This window comes from Microcaecilia unicolor, chromosome 6, assembly GCF_901765095.1.
Source record: "Microcaecilia unicolor chromosome 6, aMicUni1.1, whole genome shotgun sequence".
In the NCBI taxonomy this organism is placed as follows: domain Eukaryota; kingdom Metazoa; phylum Chordata; class Amphibia; order Gymnophiona; family Siphonopidae; genus Microcaecilia; species Microcaecilia unicolor.
In genome coordinates this window covers 160,175,386-160,198,150 of record NC_044036.1, presented here as the reverse complement: position 1 = coordinate 160,198,150, position 22,765 = coordinate 160,175,386, and the positions used below count along the sequence as shown (strand labels likewise).

Sequence of the window (22,765 nt, the reverse complement as noted above, 5' to 3'; positions counted from 1 at the left end):
TCCAATTAAATCTAAATAAGGCCAATAATTTCTTGTTTTAAAAAGCCAATTGTTGATGCTATGTTTGTGCAATGTTTGGTGACTTTTATAGAATTAGGGGGTAAGTGCCAATTCTATAATGGTAATAAAATTTCTATTATAGAATGGAGCATAAGTCGGCATATGAGCACCTAGGTTTAGGCAGAAGTACTTGCCAACTGTTGGTGTAAATGCTCGTACGTAAAGTTGTCAGTTTCATGTGTAAATGATAGTATTCTGTAACTTACATGCACAACTGTAAGACCACCACAGGCTTACCGCTCACCAATCTGGAGCTACCACCAGAACAACTTGGGCGTCGGCAGTAGTTCCACCATCAGTGCTTGGCATTTCTGGCACTGGTGGAAATATTCAAAAAATATTTCTGCAGAGGCTTACCTGTCGGTAATTGGGCAGCAACACATGCTACTCGGTTACCGCCGGGTTAGCGCAGAAGCCCTTACTGCCACCTCAGTGGGTGGTGATAAGTGCTTCCCCCTCATGACCATATGGTATGAGCAATCTTACAGCATGACCATGTTTTTGTTTTCAGCCTTTTTACCCGCTGCGGTAAAAAGGGCCTCAACACGTGGCAAAAATGGCCCCTGCTTCTAGTGCAGGGCCCTTTAAACCGCAGCTTAGTAAAAGGGCCCCCTAAGTCATGTACATAACTGGCACTATTCTATAACTTGTAGGCCCAAATTTGTGTGCAAGCTGGAAATTTGGGTGCGCAACTTTATGGAATCTGGAGGATAATTTGCCTTCGGTTTAGCCAGCTATCCATTTCTCCCAATGACTTTGTGCTACCCATCTTGTCCCATCTATATATCTCAACTTCACTTGCCTCTTTAGCTGCCTATTAAGATCTTCCATTGTATTGGACAGACGGCATGAGCATCATATCTATTATTAGGTGTTTCATGTATATTGTGCTGATATCATGGGTATCATATCTGTGTTATTTTGAATGTTCTTCTATGCTGCCTATTAGGGTATTGTTTGTATTCTGCTGTCATTTATTATATTTCCTCTATATGATTGTTTTACTATGCTATTAAATGTGTATATTTCTGATAACGTATCACATTAGTCCTATTACTAAGACTTAGGGGCCCTTTTACTAAGGCACATAGGGGCCTACACTCGTTCAACGTGCATCAAATTGGAACTAACGCTCGGCTATCACATGCCCCAGGATGGTAATTCCTTTTTTGACCCGTGTCCAAAACACGTGGTAGAAAATATCTTCTACCGCGTGGCGCTTACCCAGCAATAATCGGCAGTTTACGCACGGTGATGATTACCACCCAATTAACGTGTGAGACCTTACTGCTAACTCAATGGGTGGAGGTAAGGTCTTAGGCTGAAAATGAACACGCGCTGGTTTTAATTTTGCTGCACATCCATTTTCTGCCACAAAAAAGGCCTTTTTTTTCCAGGTGCACTGAAAAATGGACCTGCACACGTCCAAGACATATGCCTACACTAGCGCAGGTCATTTTTTGGTGTGCCTTAGTAAAAGGGCCCCTTAGTTTGCCATTTCCAAGTTTATCTCATTGAGTCTATTTATGTTTATATTTGGTCATTTTACTACTGTTATGCTGTTAACAAAATTGTAAGTTTTATGTCAAGCCATACCTGCTGTACACCAGTTTGAATGAATCTTTTCATAAAAGCAGTTGTTAAATCCCAATAATTAAATAACATATATAAACCTGAGAGGAAGAAGAGGTCCAGTAGTAAGAAGATTCATTGACTTCTATTTGATAACAAAAAAAAAAAGACAACTTGACAGATAACATGTAACTATTTGTCTTGGTGTGACAGTGGTTAGTGGCAAGGTAGATTGAACAGTGCTTGCTGATTACACAGTATGTTTGAGCTTTGGGTTGCAGATTGTTAGACACTATTATTTATTTAGATTTCGCTCATACTTTTTTTCAGTAGTAGCTCAAGGTGAGTTATATTCAGGTACTCTGGATATTTCTCTGTCCCAGGAGGGCTCACAATCTAAGTTTGTACCTGAGGCAATAGAGGGTTAAGTGACTTGTCCAAGATCACAAGGAGCAACAGTGGGATTTGAACCAGCCACCTCTGGATTGCAAGACCGGTGTTCTAACCACTAGGCCACTCCTCCATGCATATCACTGCCTGGATAACCCACACACTTGCAAACACACACAGAGAGACTGAAACATTAAAGTTATTCACCAGTCTGCTAGTTCACAGATGAATCACCTCACAGTATTGTCTCAGACATGCAGTTCCTGTATTGACTCCCCCACATTCTAATCCAAACCAGGATTTTCCCTTCTGGCAATCTGCTGTCATTTGACGCAGGTCTTGAATCATCCATTTCTTTAGGCTCCCTTGCTGTCCAGTAATAGTGGCTCCAGTTCTACTCTGTGGTCAGTCCTAATTCCTCTGGTTTCACTGCCTCCCTATCAGTACTACCTTGGCAATTCCCTGCATCTGGCTTGTTTCCTCTTTCCCCAAGACTTCTGATCTTTTTCCCACTGGAGTCATGGCCCTACCAATATTTTGCTGAACACAGCATCAGCAACTACAGAACCTGGACAGGACTAGAGATTGTTTTCTTTGGACCTTCCAACCAAGAAGGTGTTCTGCTGCTACTGTTTCTTATGCTCACACATGTCAGTGTGAATCGTTCTACTCCCTTTCTGCTGAAACGGTGCTTTCATCCTCCAAGACTACAAAACCCAGCAGTCATTATTCTGAACATTTATATGTGCAGTCGTCGTGTCTGAGAAATATTCTTTTTCTCTTTTAGTGCAAGATCTCTGGGTGCAAATGTTTACTTCATCGTGTAATTTTTAAAATGTAATTTGTATGGAATTTATTGTCTGCAATATGTTATATGTTGTTTTAGATAGTAAACCGCTTTGATGTTTTTTGAAAGGCAGCACAGCAAATGTTTTTAATAATTATAAGGAAAAGCAAAGGATGGAGTAAAAACACACATAAGTACGTAAGTATTGCCATACTGGGAAACACCAAATGTCCATCAAGCCCAGTATCTTGTTTCCAACAGTGGCCAATCCAGGTCACAGATACCTGGCAAGATCCCCAAAAGCAAAAACAAATTTTATACTGCTTATCCCAGAAATATTGGATTTTCCCCAAGTCCATTTAATAATGGTCTATGGACTTTTTCTTTAGGAAGCCGTCCAAACCTTTTTTTTAAACTCTGCTAAGCTAATCGCCTTTACTACATTCTCTGGCAATGAATTCCAGAGTCCAACTACACATTGAGTGAAGAAAAATTCTCTCCGATTCGTTTTAAATTTACTACATTGTAGCTTCATCGCATGCCCCCTAGTCCTAGTATTTTTGGAAAGCGTAAACAGATGCTGCACATCTACCCATTCCACTCCATTCATTATTTTATAGACCTCTATCATATCTCCTCTCAGCTGCCTTTTCTCTAAGCTGAAGAGCCCTAGCCACTTTAGCTTTTCCTCATAGGGAAGTCGTCCCTTCCCTTTTATCATTTTCATCGCCCTTCTCTGCACCTTGTCTAATTCCACTATATCTTTTTTGAGAAGCGGTCACCAGAATTGAACACAATATTCAAGGTGCGGTCGCACCATGAAATGATACAAAGGCATTATAATATCCTCATTTTTGTTTTCCATTCCTTTCCTAATAATACACATAAAACAGTGTGCAAGTAAAATCAGCTTTTATTAAAATAACTCGACACAGTCACCGTGTTTTGACTAAAAAGCCTGCATCAGGAGTCAATATGAACTCTGGCTGATATTGAGAGTGTGAAACATCAATAAAGACAATAGGGTCAAACACCGAGTATCACCAGAGAAAAAAACACCTTCAACAGGGTTAGTAAAATTGAACAATCAATGTAAATAATCCAAAGTAATGTCTTGTTGTGGGAAAGCAATTGAAAACTGATGTTTCACTCTCTCAATATCAGCCAGAGTTTATATTGACTCCTGATGCAGGCTTGTTAGCTGAAACACGGTGACCTTGTTGGGTCATTTTAACAAAGGCTGATTTTCATTGTGCACCGTTTTATGTGTGTTTTTACTCCACCCCTTGATTTTCCTTTAATAAATATAAACATAAATATAGCTAGCAAAATGTGTCCTAAATCAAACAGTCTGAAGATTTTTCCTCAAATGGGAAAATCTCTTTACTACACGATCACCTATGAAGCGAATTTACTAAAGTACAGTCACTTGTGCTACCTCAAAAGAAGGGCTACTGTGCATTTTTTAGTGACTCAGGCCAAGACGCACTAAAAAATCATTAAAGCCCTTCCCTTACTGATTCCCTTAGCGAATCGGTAAGGAACAGGTATGCATCAAGGAAAAGGAATGCAAATGAGCTGCTCGTTGTAGCTCACTTGCATTCTGTATTCCATTGGTAAACAGTCGGCCGGTCGAGCATGCGCAGAGCAGCCAAGCGTTATGCTGGATGCTCTGTGCATGCCAAATACGCCTCCGTGCCGCCCAAAAGGAAGACGCGGCACCGCTCATCCCCTCCACGGCCTGCTGCAGGAAGGCTCCGATGCGGCTCAATCGTAGCAGGAGAGTGCAGTTAAGGATGTCCATCAAAAAGACATCCTTTTTGGATGTCCTGCCCCCCCCCCCCCCCAATAATAAAAATGTCCTTTTTGGACGTGCTTCACTCAGCTGGGAGACCTGGAGGTCTCAGAGCCAATCACAACACGTTTAGCTGAGCTAAACGCGCTGTGATTGGCTCAGAGATTTCCAGGTCTCTCAGCTGAGTGAAGGATGTCCAAAAAGGATGTTTTTATTATTGTGGGGGGGGGGGGGGGACGTCCAAAAAGGACGTCTCTTTGGATGGATGTCGTCAACTGCACTCTCCTGCTACGATCGAGCCGCATCGGAGCCTTCCTGCAGCAGGCCGTGGAGGGGGTGAGTGGCGCGGCGTCTTCCTTTCGAGCGGCACAGGTTTTTATTAAGGACATTCAAAAAGAACGTCTTTGGAGTGGGGTTTTTTTTTCAGGTGACGACATTTTTTTCTTCTGATTTGCCCCAACGAGAGGTGTAGACCTCCCCTTAGGTTTTTCATGGTAAGGGGATCGGAAAACCATAGTGCATCTCATTATAATAGCCTTGCAATAACCTTTAGATCATTTGCATTCCGTTTTCGTTAGCTGCTACCGTGATCGGAAAATGGCTCGGAGAAGCCTTTAGTGCATGCCAGGGTTTACTACTTGCTTGTTAATGGCTTGTTAAGTTTAGTGCATCTGGCCCTCAGCCCCTTTGAAAATAGTGACAATCAAACTTAAAAGGATCAAACCTTTCTTCCCAAGGAAAGTATTCCTCAGCCTGGTACAATCAATGGTACTAAGCCATCTAGACTATTGCAATGCTATGTATGCCAGATGCAAAGAACAAATCATTAAGAAGCTTCAAACCGCACAAAACACAGCAGCCAGACTCATATTTGGGAAAGCAAAATACGAAAGCGCCAAACCCCTAAGAGAAAAACTGCACTGGCTCCCATTAAAAGAACAAATTGCGTTCCAAGTTTGCACCCTGGTCCATAAAATCATTCACAGGGAAGCCCCAGCCTACATGTCAGACCTTATAGACTTGCCTACTAGGAACGCAAAAAGATCAGCATGCTCATTCCTCAATCTCCACTACCCCAACTGTAAAGGGCTAAAATATAAAACCACATACGCAACCAGTTTCTCCTACATTTGGACGCAACTATGGAACACACTACCGAAGGCCATAAAAACAACGCAAGACCTCACTATCTTCCGAAGGCTACTGAAAACTGAACTGTTCAAGAAGGCATACCAATAACACCTATCCTCAAAACTAAATAATAAGATTGCACATGAACTAGAATAATCAAACTTTTTACCACTTGAATAAGTAACCTCTCCGCTAATAATGATCAAGCACTCTTACTTTAATCCTTATGTCAAATAAGGTCTATCTATAGTCGATGACCTAATGTATGTTACAATCCTATCTATCACTCAGGAACTTATATGCTATACCATAACGTATTCTTCTTTACCATGTATGTATGCACCTTAATGCAATGCCTTTGTAACTCTGCTACCCGGAAATGGCAACCGCCATTACTGCAAATGTAAGCCACATTGAGCCTGCAAATCAGTGGGAAAATGTGGGATACAAATGCTACAAATAAATAAATAAATAAAAAGCACAGGCTAACCCAAATTAATGATAATGTAGGCTAATGTCTTTTAGTGAATCAGTCTCCATCTCTTCTAATGGGGGAAGAAATTGACATCCCTAGTTTTTCCACCTAAGCAGGAAAAACATTCCACTGTAAAGTTTTCTTATTCAGTCATTTCTACCATCATGAATTTAATTAAAATATGCTGTGTTTACATAAACAGCCCATGCCAGGTTTCCCAAACCTGTCCTGAGGACCCCACAACTAGTCAGGTTTTCAGGATATTCAGAATAAATATTCATTTTGAATATCCTGAAATCCCAGCAGACTGGTGGGGTGGTGGTGGGGGTTCCCAGGACAGGTTTGAGAAGCCCCACCCTTAAGTATCCAAACTGTGTTTAGGAATAAAAACTTATGTTTGAACATTAAATTGAACCTCTGGACTAGATCAGGAGAGCAAGTCTCAGCTTTGGTGTTGTAAGGAGTCACTGATATGTGTATGTTGAAATATTCTTGAAATTATTTTAAAATGGTCTATGAGCTGGTAACTCTATCTAGCTATGGGGCTCTTTTACTAAAGGGCATTAAGCACTAATGACAAAGGCTGACTGCAAAACATGTTAAAGCGTTTTGTGGTAATTTGTCCGTTAGCTCGTGTTAAAATGTGTGGGGTCCTTTTACTAAGCCGCGTAAGTGTCTACATTTGCCCAACGCACACCAAAATGGAGTTACCGCGTGGCCCTCTTGGTAATTTCATTTTTGACGTGTGTCCACTATGCGCGTCCGAAAAATATTTTTTATTTTCTGGCATGCATAAGCTACGCACGCCAAGTGGCATTTGGTGCGCATAGGTCATTACCGCCCAGTTACCATGTGAGACTTTACCGCTAGTTCAGTGGCTGGTGGTAAGGTCTCAGACCCAAAATGGATGTGCAGGCAATTTTGATTTTGCCGCACATCCATTTTCGTCAAAAATTTTAAAAAGGGCATTTTTACAGGCACACTGAAAATGGATTGGCGCATGCCCAAAACCCATGCCTACACTACCATAAGCCATTTTTCAGAGTACTTAGTAAAAGGACCCCTATGTTACTTATTTTTTTTAATATTATTTGCAGGAGGCATGTCATGGGCAGAGAATGATCATAGAAATATTACCTAGCTAACACATTTCGATTAGCATGTGCTCATTGGATAATGCAGGGTTAATGCAGAGCCCTTAGTGCCTCCTAGATGGGAGGTGGTAAATGATCCAGCGTTAATATTCTGCAGGTATCATGAACTAATGCAAACATTAGCTCATGACCTATGAAAAAAAAATGAAGAGTCTACAAAATATACCACAGTAAATCTGAGTTTAGCACATCCTAACGCAGGACTTTCCCATGCACTGAGCCCAGATTTCAGCGCTCCTTAATAAAAGGGCCCCATGTGAATATAAGAGGGGAGGGATATATGCTTCATTCCCTTCTGTTATTTACTCTGTCACATCAAATGCTGTATATTTTATTTCTATAAATAAATGCAATTATTTTCACTGTAGATAAACAGACATAAGAACCCCTGTTACCAAAGCGTGCATTTGACATTTCTTTTTAATTGTACTATTTACCAATCTCATCAGAATGACAGGTTTTCATTTTCAAGAAATGTCAAGAATTGCAGCTTTGTGTTCATTGTGATGAAATATTGCATTGATGCTTTTTGTGTGTGTGTGTGGGGGGGGGGGGGGGGGGTAGGAATACTAGATTTAAAGCTGAGAATGTTTTTAACCTCTTTATTTTTAGAATTCACTGGCATGCAAGCTAATCTTACTTCTTTCATGTACTTCTCCAGTTAGGTATTCACGGCTATGCATTTGCGATTACCAATAATGGATACATTCTGACTCATCCGGAACTCAGGCCATTGGTAAGACCCACAGTGTTAACCCAGATATCTGGATGTTTCATTGCTCTTTTCCCATTGTTTTAGAGCCATCCACACATAGGCGTAGTTTGACTGTTTCATTTGGGGGGGCAAAGAATGGGCGGAGCATATTAGCATATCATTTGCATATATACAGTACATATGCAAATGAATATGCTAATATGGAGGAAGGAAATTAAATTTACAGGCAAAATATCACAGATGCACATTTCAAAAAACTGACACATTTCAATTAATAAATTATGAATAAAATAAACTTTTATTTACCTTTGTTGTCTGATCATTTAGTTTTTCTATTCGCTTTGATCCCAGTGTCTTCTGTTTTATGCAGTGTCTTCTTTCCAGTAGGCTTCCCTCTGCTCCCCACCCTCCCAGCCCCATCCATCTCTTGCTCCTTCCCTCTGCTCCCCACCTATGCGGGAACAGGAACTTGAAGAGAAGGCTTCGGGGCAGAGCTGAAGGCAGCGTGTACGTCGCTACCGCTGCCAGGAACAAGAAAGGCTTAGAGAAGATTGGTGCTGCCTGCGCCGGAGGGTAGGAAGAGAGGGGGTAGATTATAGACACGCTCGTCTCCGTCTGCTTCGCTGCTTCCCTGCCCTCTCTGTCTGCGTCCCGCCTTCCTCTGATGTCATTTCCTTTCGGGCGGGACGCAGACAGAGAGGGCAGGGAAGCAGCGAAGTGGACGGAGACGAGCGCGTGCCTGCTTGTTTTTTTTTTTTTTCATTCTAGCGCCAGTCCACGTCATCGTCGTTTGGGGGGGCATTGCCCCCCCTCGCCCCCCCCAGTCTATGCCTATGCATCCACATCATCATTAAATTGTATAAATGGCACTTAAAATTTTGCTTTCAAATTTGGGCACATGCCCAATTTGCCTGTGCAATGTAATTGAATAACGAGCTAATTAGCACTGATAATTGGGTGCTAATAATCAAACCTTGTCATTAATTGGCATTAGTTGAAATTTGTGCATGCGATTTTAGTCATGGGGATCTGTGAATAAATTTTATGTACAGCTCTAAAAAGGTGGTGTAGCCATGGGAGGATCATAGGCAGATCAGGGACAGAAACAGGTAGACGTGAATCACTTTTTTTACTCTTTCCAAAAACACTAGGACTAGGGGGCATGCAAAGAAGCTACAAAGTAGTAAATTTAAAACAAAATGGAGAAAATATTTATTCACTCAGTATGTAATTAAACTCTGGAATTCATTGCCTCAGAATGTAGTGAAAGCAGTTAGCTTAGCGGGGTTTTAAAAAAGATTTAGCTAACTTCCTAAAAGAAAAGTCCATAAACCATGATTAAGATGCCAGCTGTATGACTGCTGTTAGTTCTTGAGCTTAATAGTGTACTCATATATATCCAGTTATGCTAGTATCCTATAAAGGAAAGCAGGCACCTTAATCTAGGTGCACTGTTATAGAATCACCCCCTTACCCTCGAATTCTGTATAGTTCAATTAAAGTGTACCCGGCGGTAATAGGGCAGTGCTGCATGCTGCCCAGTTACCGGGTGCCATTACCGTCACCTCAATGGGTGGTAGTAAGTGATGCCCCCAAAATGGCCGTGCGGCAAGTGCTTCCACTGTGGTAAAAGGGGACCTTGGCGCCCGTGATAAACATGCACCAATGCCAGCGCAGGCCCCCTTTGCCGCAGCTTGGTAAAAGGGGCCCTTAATTAGTTAACAAGCCAATCAGTGCTGATAATGACAATAAACAAGCAATTATCGACACTCATTTGCAATAATTAGACACTCATTGCATACAATTGTCTAAGCGTATTCTATAACATGATGCGTTTAAATTCTAAGTCACATAGTTGAAAAGGGGGCATAGCCATGGGTGTGGAATGGGTGGGTCATGGGCATTTCTAAAATCTATATGCATTGTTATAGAATACACCCAGTCTGTGCGTAATTTAGGAATCTGCATTTACCGCAAGTAAAACGTGGCATAAATGGTCGCAACTAAATTTAGTCACATTGACAGATGCTTGGTGTATTTTATAAACCATGCAGAAATGTAGGCTTATTCTATAAAGTACACCTAAATTATAGGTTTTATAGAAAACGCTTATGCGCTTTTCATTTTGTCACAATTTTTTAGGCATGCTATATAGAATCTAGCCTTTAATGTGCAAATTAACGCAAAGTAACAGCACAGAAGAGTGGTAACTGCTACTGTGCAGGCATGACAACATGTACTAATTCACATATGAACTGCATGCCATGTTAGGGGGCAGGAACTGGGCACATTGTGGCAGAGAATGGGTATGGACTGCTCATTTCTGTTAGTGCCCGGTACTTTCCATGTGCTGTCACTTGTGCGTCCACACTAATTTCAAGTAGTTGCCACACAGCCTTTGCACTTCCTGTGCATTTCCAGGCACTGGCACTGAATATCCGTGGTTAAAAAACCGGAAAGGGCCATGGCTGCCAAAGTATATGTGGCTGAATATTGGCCGGGACCCGAATAATTTTTTTTGTTTGTTTCTTAAGCCCCACCAATCCCACAATACAGCTCTCCCTGTTTCCCAACCCCTTCCCCCCCAGGATGTAAGTCACAACCCCCTCCTTCCAGAATGGCCCCCTAACCCTCAACCTCCTGGTCCAGATAGGCCCTCTCCCCAGTCCTACCTGATAGGAAGGGGGATGGGGCAGGAGTGAAGTCCACTCACTCCTGCTCTGTGCGGCTGCCTTCAGAAAATGGCTGCCACAACCTCTTGCTGCAACTCGTAGTACTAGTACTTGACTGAGTTAGCTATGTGGGTCCTGGCACTGAATGTCGCCAGCATCTGCATAACCACTGGCACCCCGGTGCCGCCCCTGACCTGCCCATTTTCAACACAGGCAGTGAGAGATGATAATCAGCGGCACTGCCCAGTTTAGTACTGCTGAATATCTATGTTTGGGTAGCGCAAAACAATTTAAGAGGACTGGAGCCTCTCTGGCCTGCATAAATCACTCTGCATATCATCTGGACTGTACTTTGGTAAATGGGCAGTCTTCATATTGCAATCTTCATTTTGCTTTCTCCTATTTATTTTCTTTACTGTTTATGTTATTGCTTCTTTTTCCTATATATAGTAGTGTATGTTGGGTTGAATATTTTAAGGAAACACTAAACCAGCAGAGCCCAACTATGTGAGCCTTTATCTCGATCCCTCCACTCATTTCAAAAAATTAGAAATAAACCCGAGTGACATCACAGAAAAGGAAGTCACACAGGCAATAACAACTCTAAAAAAATAAAATAAAATAACAACGCTGCTGGACTAGACCACATCCCAGTTGAGCTGTTGAAATACAGTGTTGATTACATGGTGAAGCAACTAACTTCATTGCTAAACATCTGCTGGGCAAAGGAATGAGTCCACAAAGACTGGAGTCATGGAGAGATTGTTAGACCTGCCAAAAGAGGGAGACACCAGCAATTGCAATTACTGGAAGGGCGTTATTCTTTTATCAGTGCCAGGAAAAGTTTGTAGCATGATTCTGCTCCATTGTCTGAGAGACGTGATCGATGAGATTCTGGGAGAGGAATAGATTCCATAAAGGATGATCATATATCAAACAAATCTTCACATTGTGTAATATCATTGAACAAAGCATAGAATTGTCAATACATTTCGTTGATTTCAAGAAGGCATTTGACAGTATCTGCCAAGAATCAATGTGGAAAATGGAGGATATACGGCATCCCATAGCATTATAAAAATATCTTCAAAAATATGTAAGAAGGATCTCAATGCTGCATTAGAACAGAGGACAGTATTACAGACTTCTTTGATGTCATAACAGGGGTACAGCAAGGCTGTGTCTTTTCAACTATGTCATATGTGAAATAACAAACACATTATCCTATGGCAGGCACTGGATCGACTTGCAGATTTTGCTGATGATATAGCCTTATTGGTGGAGTCAAGAGAGAATTTACAAACCTTAACAACTAGATTAGAAGAGACTGTTGGAAAAGTAGAATTGACAAATAGTGAAAAACAAAACAAGATTATACTGTTTGGAAATAGAACCACAGATGACTAATTATTGGGCAGAAACCAACTGAGGTTGTAGAATTATTTTTCTATCTCAACAGTATATTATCAGATAATGGTCAGATGTGAATTGTGGAACTGGAAAGGCAGCAGTAGCATTTCATCAATTGCACTTAATATGGACAGCAAAATAGATCAGTATTAAAACAAAATTGCACTTATACCACTCCATTGTCCTGCCAGCTACAATGTACACCAGCAAAATCTGGAAGATATCAAGCAAAATAGGAAAGAAACTGGATGTATTTCACCAGCTATGCGTGAGAACAATCTTAGGTGTATCTTACTGAGATCATATCATAAATAATGAGATACTCAGGAAAAGTAACTCCAGAAAATTGCAGGATCTAGCTATCAAATGCAGAGTCCAATTGATAAGACATATTTTACGTATGCAAGTCCATTGTCATCCCAGTGGCACTACAATGGAGGCCAGCTGGTAGACTGAGAAGAAGAGGAAGACCAAAACTGTCCTGAAAAAGCACACTCAAGAGGGATCTATGCATTGGAGGCACTACCTGGGAGGAGATGCATTTGGGGTATAGAAATCCAAAAGAGAGATACCAAATAGGAGGGGAGAGATTAGGAAACTCGACTAAGGAGAGAGGCCTTGGGGTGTTGGTGCCGGAGGATATGAAGCTGAAGAAACAATGTGACAAGGTGACGGCTGTAGCCAGAAGGATGCTAGGCTGCATAGAGAGGGGTATAACCAGCAGAAGAAAGGAGGTGTTGATGCCCCTCTACAAGTGGTTGGTGAGGCCCCACTTGGAGTATTGTGTTTAGTTTTGGAGGTCGTTTCTTTCTAAAGATGTAAAAAGACTGGAAGCGGTGCAAAGAAAAGCTACAAAAATGGTATGGGATTTGCGATGCAAACCGTACGAAGAGAGACTAGCCGACCTGAACATGTATACCTTGGAGGAAAGGAGAAACAGGGGTGACATGATACAGACATTCAAATATTTGAAAGGTATTAATCGCAAACAAACCTTTTCCGGAGACGGAAAGGTGGTAGAACTAGAGGACATGAATTGAAGTTGAAGGGGGCAGACTCAGGAGTAATGTCAGGAAGTATTTTTTCACGGAGAGGGTGTTAGATATGTGGAATGCCCTCCTGTGGGAGGTGGTGGAGATGAAAACAGTAATGGAATTCAAATATGCATGGGATAAACACAAAGGAATCCTGTTTAGAAGGAATGGATCTATGGAATCTTAGTGGAGTGGGTGGCGACACCAGTATTTGGAGAATAAAACCGGTGCAGGGTGGACTCTGCGGTCTGTGCCCTGATCGTGACTGAATAGATATAGTGGGGCTGGTGTATAAATTTTAAGGGGCTTCGACGTTAGCTTCAGAACTTTTAGTACAGGAACAGTGCTGGGCAGACTTTTACGGTCCGTGAGAAAGGCAAGGACAAATCAAACTCGGGTATCCATATGAAGTATCACATACCATGTAAAATGAGTTTATCTTGTTGGGCAGACTGGATGGACCGTTCAGGTCTTTTTCTGTTGTCATTTACTATATTACTATGAAACCATTGCAACCAGCAGATGGAGAAAACTTGTTGCCCGATTTGCAGAGATGCATGAATGGAACTAAGAGAGTAGCATAAGAACAATAATAACAAAGTAGATAAAGGAAGATGAAAACCAGTGTACCTACTGAGTCTGCTCAGCTATTCCTGTTCCAAAAACTCACATTGATTTTTAGAGGAGAATAAATATACAATGTCCACTATACTCCTCTATGTTGATTCACCCTGACTTAGTGTAGTTTGGTTATCATAATCATTATTTACAAATTATTTGTTGTGAAAAGGGAAGCCTTCAGTATAAGGCGTTGCACCAGCAACATCACTAACTCAACAAATCTGTCCAGAGCAAGCCAGCTCTACTTGTCAATAATAAACATTGCACATCATCGGTCTCTCCCTTAAACTGAAATAAGGGCATGTAACAAGACTTTTTTAAATTTCCAATGTGTGCATTGTGCAATTTCAAAATGTGCCCTAACTTCTTTAAAATGGTGTCCCAAAGCACTCATAAAACTTCAAATTCTATAAATCACTTATCTGAAATAAATGCGATAAAACCTAAGCCTTGGTCCGACGATGTGCCCTGTTTCACTCTCTTCCTCAGGGACCTTCCACTTGCTCTTGTTACCACTCTAACTCACATGCTACCACTGTGTATTAAACAGGTAGGGCTTATGCAGCACTAATGGAGAACTCCTTTTAACAAACCTGCTGAAAAAACACCAGTGTAAGATACATAAGATATGTAAATCTCCTGCCCATGCTGGTTCCAATCGCAAAATGGCTCTTGGGTCTTCCTGGGGCAATCTTTGTGAGGAGCAATGGCATGGGGCAGGAAGGAGTGGGGTTTCTTCTTGCCCCCGAAGATGCCACTAGACCACTAGGCCTTCCTAAGGTAGACCCAGTGAGGGCCTACAGGTGGGATGGTGAGGGAAGTGATCACAGAGGGTGGGGGACTCGGCGGAGTGAATTTCTGGTTTCAGCATATCCCCCATTAGGCCATTTTTGCTGCATTAGGCATGCATTAGCACTGAATGCAGTTTAATAAAAGGACTCTTTAATTTCCTATTACATAATTACTAGATATTCTAATGTAAAAAGGTACTAGCCTGAAGTTGTACTGCTTATATTCACCAACAGACAGAAATACCTGAAGGATACAGAAATCTTTTCCTCAAGATTGCCAGTTTATGAAGGGTATGTGCCTTGCTAGTTCATTGGGAGTGCCAAATTATATTGCCTACATGCATCATACTGAAAGTATAAAATCTGAATAGTATGACTAGTTGGCCATTGATCATAAACACCTGGATTTATGTTCCTCATTGATAAGATTCTACTGCAGAAGTTTTGGCACAAATGAGCACATTCAGATTCCGTATTTTGCAGTCAGCCTGACAAGATAAGAAGAAAAGAGCTGCTGCCTACACAAAACACAGGAGTATGTGTTATTAGCCAGACTGCTTTGGGGATTTCATCATCCTAAAGGAACTCTTTAATTTTAAACGATCCATTAGCTATCGCAATAATATCTTAATCATAGCTCACACATTATTAGTGACTTCACTGTAGAATGCAGGACATGTGGATACCACATGGGTTTTTAGAAAAGACATGTGAAGTGAAAAATGACTTTTAATAAATAACATTTGTACAAGGTGCAAATGGTTTATCCTCTGGATTATTACATTTCATATCTTAATTTATATGAAAGGAATGCTCTGGCTATCTGTTCAGTGTACCTAATGGATTAGAGCCAATGGCAATCTGAAGAACTGTGTTTATTCTCAAGTTTGGCTATTATTTAGGCTGGTAATTTTACCATTTATGTCATATTGATTGCTTCTTCTTTATTATATTTAAACATGTATAGGTACTAAGTTCAGTCCTCAGGCATTGGTGTACTTTCTGGTATGTATATTCTCGTTTGCTTGTGAAAATACATAACCAGACCCTATTGGCTGCTTAAGAAAAAACATTCTGGGGGGAAAAAAAAGATAGGGAAAGCATTCTAATCGTATGGTTTTAGGAATGATTTTCAACCTAGGTTTCCAGATGGTGTGGGTGAAGGTTTAGGTGGGTTGTTTTGGGGAGAATGGAGAATGTGGGTGCATGTAGGAAATTTATGTGGGATGTGAGGTCTATAAGATAGGGTGTATGTAGGGTGGAAAATATGCCGTAGCAAAACACCATACCGTAAAAGAGGCTCAGCAACCCCACCACCAGTGGCATAGCAAGGAGGGGTGCGGGGGGGGGGGGGGCGGTCCGCCCCGGGTGTCAGCTCAAGGGGGGTGCTCCCTGCAGCACGGTGACCCCCCCCCCTCGGCACATCAACACCCTCAGACCCCTCAGCTCCGTCCAACCAGCTCCCGCACCCTACCTTTAAAGAAATCTCAGAAACCGAGGCGAGGCGCAGCGCCTCGCGCCTGCATGTAAAAGAAGTGTGGATCATCTCATTGGGCCTTCCCTCGCTCTGTCTGTCCCGCCCTCCGCTGACGCAACTTCCTATTTCCGCAAGGGCGGGACAGACAGAGTGAGGGAAGGTCCGATGAGACAATCCACACTTCTTTTACATGCTCGGCTTCCGAGATTTCTTTAAAGGTAGGGTGCGGGAACTGGTTGGACGGAGTTGAGGAGGGTAGGCACTGGGTCGGGAGGGGGTGTTGATGTGCCGAGGGGGGGGGGGATGTCATTGTGTTGCCCCCGGGGGGGGGGTGCAACGGTGAACTGCCCCGGGTGGTAGCCCCACTTGCTACGCCACTGCCCACCACCTAACCTTCCATCTCCCCACAACAGCACAGATGAGGTTCAGAGTTTCCACCAATTCTACCCCTCCCTCCCTCACATATATCCAAATACACATAAAGGGCAATTCTGTAACACAGCATCTATATATGGACATAGGATAGGAGCCTATTTTATAAAGGAAGGTAGGCACCTACTGTCTTTCACAAAATGGGCTAAATGTAGGTGTCCTGTTATAGAACTGCCCTTAAAAGACCCCTTCCAAATCCTCTTTTCTCCCTGAAGATTTTGCACTACTGTTTCCCCATTCTCCTTAAGCTGACCTCCACTTTCACCCTCCAGTCCATCATAGAAAATCAGTGACTCAGCTATTTGGGGAGGCTCAGATGGGTGGTGTTCAGGAACGGTGAGATGGAGTATAATGGGGCAAGTTAAAATTCTTATGGTGGTGGTGGTGGGGGAGGACACCCAAAACTTACATCAATAGTAAAGGTACAGTAGGGTGTTTTTGAACAGAGCAGGGAAGGACCCCTTTAGTTGTCTCTGGTGCACAGCTACCAGCTGCCACCCACTTAAAATCTCTCTTATTGATGGTAATATGCACACTGAACACCACTCCAGGGAATTATGTGCCAAAAAAAATCTAAATAGACCATATATACATATATATATATATAGTTCTGATAAGAATCAGCTCAACAACATCCAGATTTTAAAAAATGGTAGACACCTCTAACTTTAAATATCTTTAAATACTAACATCTCTTCTGCAGTTACATATAATGTAGTGTGATAAAGACAGATCATAAAGATTATCTTTATCAACTAAATTTCATTTAATAAACTGTTTGGATAGAACATACGCTATAAAATTCTTTCAATGAATTAATAGGGCCACAACATTAATAAAAGAAAAGAAAAAAAGAAACAGTGGACCTGTTAACTTAAGACCAGATTCAAAGGGATAAGCTACATGAAAGGGATACCCCTTCTTGTTTACTATAATTTTGCAAGAGCATCTTACAGATGATTGCTGCTGTTGTAGGTCTGGATGAACCTTGTTTCCTCCTTTCCCCTAAATATAGGTCATAACTTGGGATTCTGCTGAAAATTCTCTCCCTGCCTGTTTTCTCAGATACCCTGTTTCATCCTAATGCCTTAACTAATTTTGAACAAGTTGCAAGCAGTGGTCTGAAAAATGTAAGTGGAGGAACTGAATGTAAATCCTGTATTCCTTAACGGGGCCTCTGTTCTACTGGCAGTTAAATTGTGCATTCCTGAGTCTTTAATTTATTGAGGATTAAACCATTATTTCCACCCTCCAGATAAGCTTCTATGGAATGCATCTTGCTATCCTAGACACATTTTAGTTGCTTTTTTCTTATTTCAAATAGCGGTATTATGTTTTCAAATTTTTTTTTGATGTGCAGGTTAACTTCCTTGATTGTTGGGGCAGTTTTCTGAAAGCTTTGAATTCCTCTACCTGCTCTAGTAACATGATCTGGCAGTTGTGAGTGTCCAGACTGCAGAATTTTTGTTGAAATGATTCAAGTCACGTTTTCTCTTGCACCAGTATTGCAACAAGTTTTTGACTGTGGTTATGTGCGTAGAGGCCCTGCTCCTGTTTTCCTGCTTTTGCACAAGTCTTTGGCTACCAGAGACAATGTTATCATGGACTGATATATACTTAGAGGCCTATTTACTAACAGTAAAGAACCATGAATCTTAAGTGATTTACTTTTATAATACGCAGGTACTTCTATCCCTAGTGGGCTCACAAACTAACTCCCCTGTTTACAAAGCTGCACTAGCGGCTGGCAGTGTGCTAATGCTGACGCAGTCCATTCACTTTGAATGGGGTGTGTCGGCATTGCTGCGTGGCAGCTGCTAGTGCAGCTTTGGAAACAGGGGGGTAAGTTTTGTACTTGGGGCAATGAAGGGGTTAAGTAACTTGCCAAGGGTCACAAAGAGCCACAGTGGGAACTGAACTGAATTCCACAGGTTGTCAGCCCTAAACGCTAACAAACAAAAAGCGGAGAGGAAAATCCTCACGCAAATAGAAGACAATAGAAACAATAGTAATTTCTCTGTGAAAGGTAATACAGTTTGGAGTGGAGAAGTAGCTTAATGGTTAGCTTATAGGGCTCAATAGAAACAAAAAAGTGAGGACAAGTGTGGAGGCAATCCGAAGGACTTTATTGATAATCAAAAAACGACCCGACATGGCCGTGTTTCGGCATCAAAGCCTGCATTAGGGGTCAAACAAATCTTCTTTGATTGTTGCTCAATTAGAGATCAAAAGAAAATGTCATTTTCCCTGAAACTCAGAGATTAGAAAATCAATTGTAAAACGCCTCGACGGCAAATACACAGAAATGACGTCAATAGTACTATTGACCTCATTTCTGTGTATTTGCCGTTGAGGCGTTTTACAATTGATTTCCTAGAAGATTTGTTTGACCCCTGATGCAGGCTTTGATGCCGAAACACGGCCATGTCGGGCCGTTTTTTGATTATCAATAAAGTCCTTCGGATTGCCTCCACACTTGTCCTCACTTTTTTCTTTCTATTGAGCCCTATACGCTAACCATTAAGCTACTTCTCCACTCCAAACTGTATTACCTTTCACACAGAAATTACTATTCGCTAAGCACATGGTGATTCACGCTCCAGCTAATGTAGAAGGGGGCACAGAATGGGTGTGGACTGTGCCTTACTATTAACACAGAGCTCATTATTTTATGTTGTTAATGCAGCAGATAACATAGAACAGTTAGGGGCTCTTTTACTAGGCCACATAAGGGCCTATGTGTGCCCAACATGTGCCAATTCCAAGTTTCTGCCCGGCTACCAAGTGTGTTGGGCGGTAATTTCATTTTTGGCGTGCGTCCCCAACGCGCATCAAAAAATAATTTTTATTTTCTAGTGTGCAGCGCTACCGGGCAGTAAAAGGCGTTTGACATGTGTAGACCCTTACTGCCCGGTTAACACATGAGACCTTACCGCTGAGTCAATGGCTGGCGGTAAAGTCTCAGACCCAAAATGGACGCACGTCAATTTTCATTTTGTCGCATGTCCATTTTTGGTCCTGATGAAGTAAACAAAACAGAGGTGCACTGTTGAACAGACCATAGCAACAGGCACAACGTAGAAAAGATAAGTACTCGTTAAGCTCAGCAATCTAAAATTAACGTAACCTTGAAATAAGGTAGAGTGATTTTTATATTCACTACACTACACTAATAAAAACATAAATAAATTGAATTAAACCGAGCATCCGAAGCCTTTCCCTCCAAATTAATAAAGAATTACTTATAAAAAAAAATAAATAAAAGTACTTTAAAAATATTCAATATATTATTAGAAGAAAAAGTACTTCCACAGAGAGAATAGAAATGTTTCATAATTAAGTTCATAGCCAATCAGATACTACAAAATAAAAAAAGGATTTTTTACAGGAGCGCTGAAAAATGATCCTGCACACATCTATAACATGCGCCTACACTACCGCAGGACATTTTTCAGTGCACCTTAGTAAAATGACCCCTTAATGTCACTTCAAGAGGTGTAGCTAAATGTAACATATCATCTGCTATTAGTTAGCACAGGATACATGGGTTTTCTCTGTGCATATTAAATGACAAAGTGCTGGGAACATCTCCAATAGTTAACTCAGAGGTTTAGCAGTTACCACGCATTGATTTTAGCAATTACCATGTGGTAGCTTCAAAACCTTAGTAAATGAAATCCTTAGTGTTAAATCAACACTAGTAAGGACTAAGGATGGGTGGCCCAAATATTTTTCTTTCATTTACCATGTTCTGTGTTTCATTGTTCAATTTGTTCTATTTTGGTTAGTCTTCATTTGTGTTTCGACGGTATTGTCATAAAAAGTGCACCCTCTCTGCAAATAGTGCACATTAATATTGGTAAAAGAAAAAAAACAAACAAAATGTGTTTATTTCTTCTCATTTTTGTTAATAGCATTCATTGACATGAGATACGCCATTAACATTTCCTATGTCTTTGTAGGGTAATAAATAGAAATAAAACAAATCATTGAAAAGAAAATAAGATGATTAGCTTTCGAAGGTAACCCTAATCATTTTATTTTATTTTCTCTGTTTTGTTTTATCTCTATTTCTTACCTTTAAAAATGGACTAAAATGGCTACTATACCACCCTACCTATGTCTTTGCAAATCCCTACGAAAACGTGAGAAATACAAAGAAAACAGTGAGGTGAATCTGGGGAGGATAACAATAAAGTCTTTATTGGGGTTGTCTTAAAATATGACCCGACACGGCCGTGTTTCGGCCCAAAGGCCTGCCTCAGGGGTCTTGATGGATCTCTGATGTTGTTATCACTTAACAACAGGAGAATTTATTTATTTTTGTTACATTTGTACCCCACGCTTTCCCACTCATGGCAGGCTCAATGCGGCAGGCGATGGAGGGTTAAGTGACTTGCCCAGAGCCACAAGGAGCTGCCTGTGCAGGGAATCGAATTCAGTTCCTCAGTTCCCCAGGACCAAAGTCCACCACCCTAACTGCTAGGCCACTCCTCCAACTAAAGCAAGTGCTTGTTTGTAAAATCCTTGGTTATCCTCTGTCTTGAGAATATGCTAAATAAGCGAAAAGCCGTGTAATTGGCTAATGGGAACGCAGCAATTTTTACAGAATGGCAGTAAGTCCAATGCTTGCTTACCGCTTGCTCTTTCAGGACTACTACTGGCCTAACGTGGCCCCTGGCGGTAGTCCTGCCCCAAGCACGCGCCATTTCTGGGTGGAAAAGACCCCCCCCCCCCAGAAATGGCTTGCATGGCGATAACCTGGTGGTAATCAGGCATCGCCGTGTCCTGCCCAATTACTGCTGGGTTAGTGCGGGAGCCCTTATTGCCACCTCAGTGGGTGGTGGTTAGGGTTCCCTGCCGCATGGCCATGCGGTAAGAGTTCTCTCACCGCATGGACATGTGTGCCTGGGGGTCTTTTTACCCGCTGCGGTTAAAAGGGCCCTGGCCTGCAGGAAAAATGGCCCCTGCTTCCAGCGCAGGGTCGTTTTTCCCGCAACTTGGTAAAAGGGCCCCTAAGCTTTTCCAGTTTCTACTATGTAAGGATCAGGAGAACCTCTTTGGGTCCTTTCTGTTCAAGCACCTAGTTGTGCTCAAAGCTGTGGTATTTTTCACTTCTAACCACATAGCTGTTTCTTTTAATATTTTCTCTAACAGATACATGTCTGCAGCGATCCCAAGCATTTATGGCTCATTCTTTTCTGAGAGAGATTAATGAATTCCCAGTACAAACTCACAGAGGTGGTGAGCTAGAGAAGAGCAGCCACTAGGTGTCACCCTAATACCACTATTCCTTGATTTGGCATTGCTAACTGTAGATCATACTCTCATACCATTATCTTCCATGTTTTTTGTTATTTATTCAAGTTTAGTTTATTTACATATTTGCTATACTACCCTTAGTAGGCATCAAAGTGGTTTACAAAAGTCATATAAGTAACAGAATATTATATAGAATACAAAAAAAAACATAGCAACAACATAATTACATATTTAATTATAAAATATATGATTTTGAGAGAGAGAGAGATTTTAATATGACAACAAGAAGTCGTCATGGCTCTGACATCCCAAAAGGTTTTGGCCAAAAATTATTTTTTAAAATTCTTGTTTCAAATAAAGGGGGAGGGGTGTTTCACAGTGATAGAGTTACAAAGAAAAAAGCAGCACCTCTGATTGCTTTTAGCTTTGGAGATAGACTATAAGTGACAGAGATTGTCATGTTGCCTTCTTACTAGTCTGAAGTATTCCACAGGAATCAGATGATTAGATAAATACAACAGAAGATCTGTGAAATATGCTCGATGCATAAACAACACCATTTTGAAGGGAATCCTAAGACAAATGGAGAGCCAATGCTGTTTAATTTGTAATAAGAAGTGAGGTGACATGATCAAATTTGCTAAAGTGGTGTAAGACTCGAACAGCTGTATTACGAAGGAAGGAAGCCAACTTTTCAAAATTATTGGAGGTGCTAAACTTAATCCCAGTTATGCTTCCCTAGAAACAATGAAGAAGTTTGTTCAACATTGGGGGGAGCTCATGCACCCTCTGTGAAGAGTCTGAAGCTTCTGTAGATATTTATATGGAATTCCAAGGAGGCAAAAATTCCCATAGGAATCCAGATAGGAGAAAAAGGGTCCACTAAAACACCAAAAAAGCAATTCTGTAAACTGGAACCTAAAGTTAGGTGCCAGTAGTGCGACCTGTTTACAGAAAGTTTATGTGAGTGATTGATGCCAATAATTG

General features: G+C 41.4%; 1 protein-coding gene across 1 annotated transcript in view; it reads left to right on the top strand.

The window, feature by feature from the left end:
* Positions 1 to 22,765, top strand: part of CACNA2D3 (calcium voltage-gated channel auxiliary subunit alpha2delta 3) — an 877,278-nt gene that overhangs the window by 613,227 nt on the left and 241,286 nt on the right. The window contains exon 16 of the mRNA XM_030205518.1: positions 8,026 to 8,100. Within this exon, the coding sequence (XP_030061378.1) occupies positions 8,026 to 8,100 (75 nt within the window). The remainder of the gene's footprint in view (positions 1 to 8,025; positions 8,101 to 22,765) is intronic.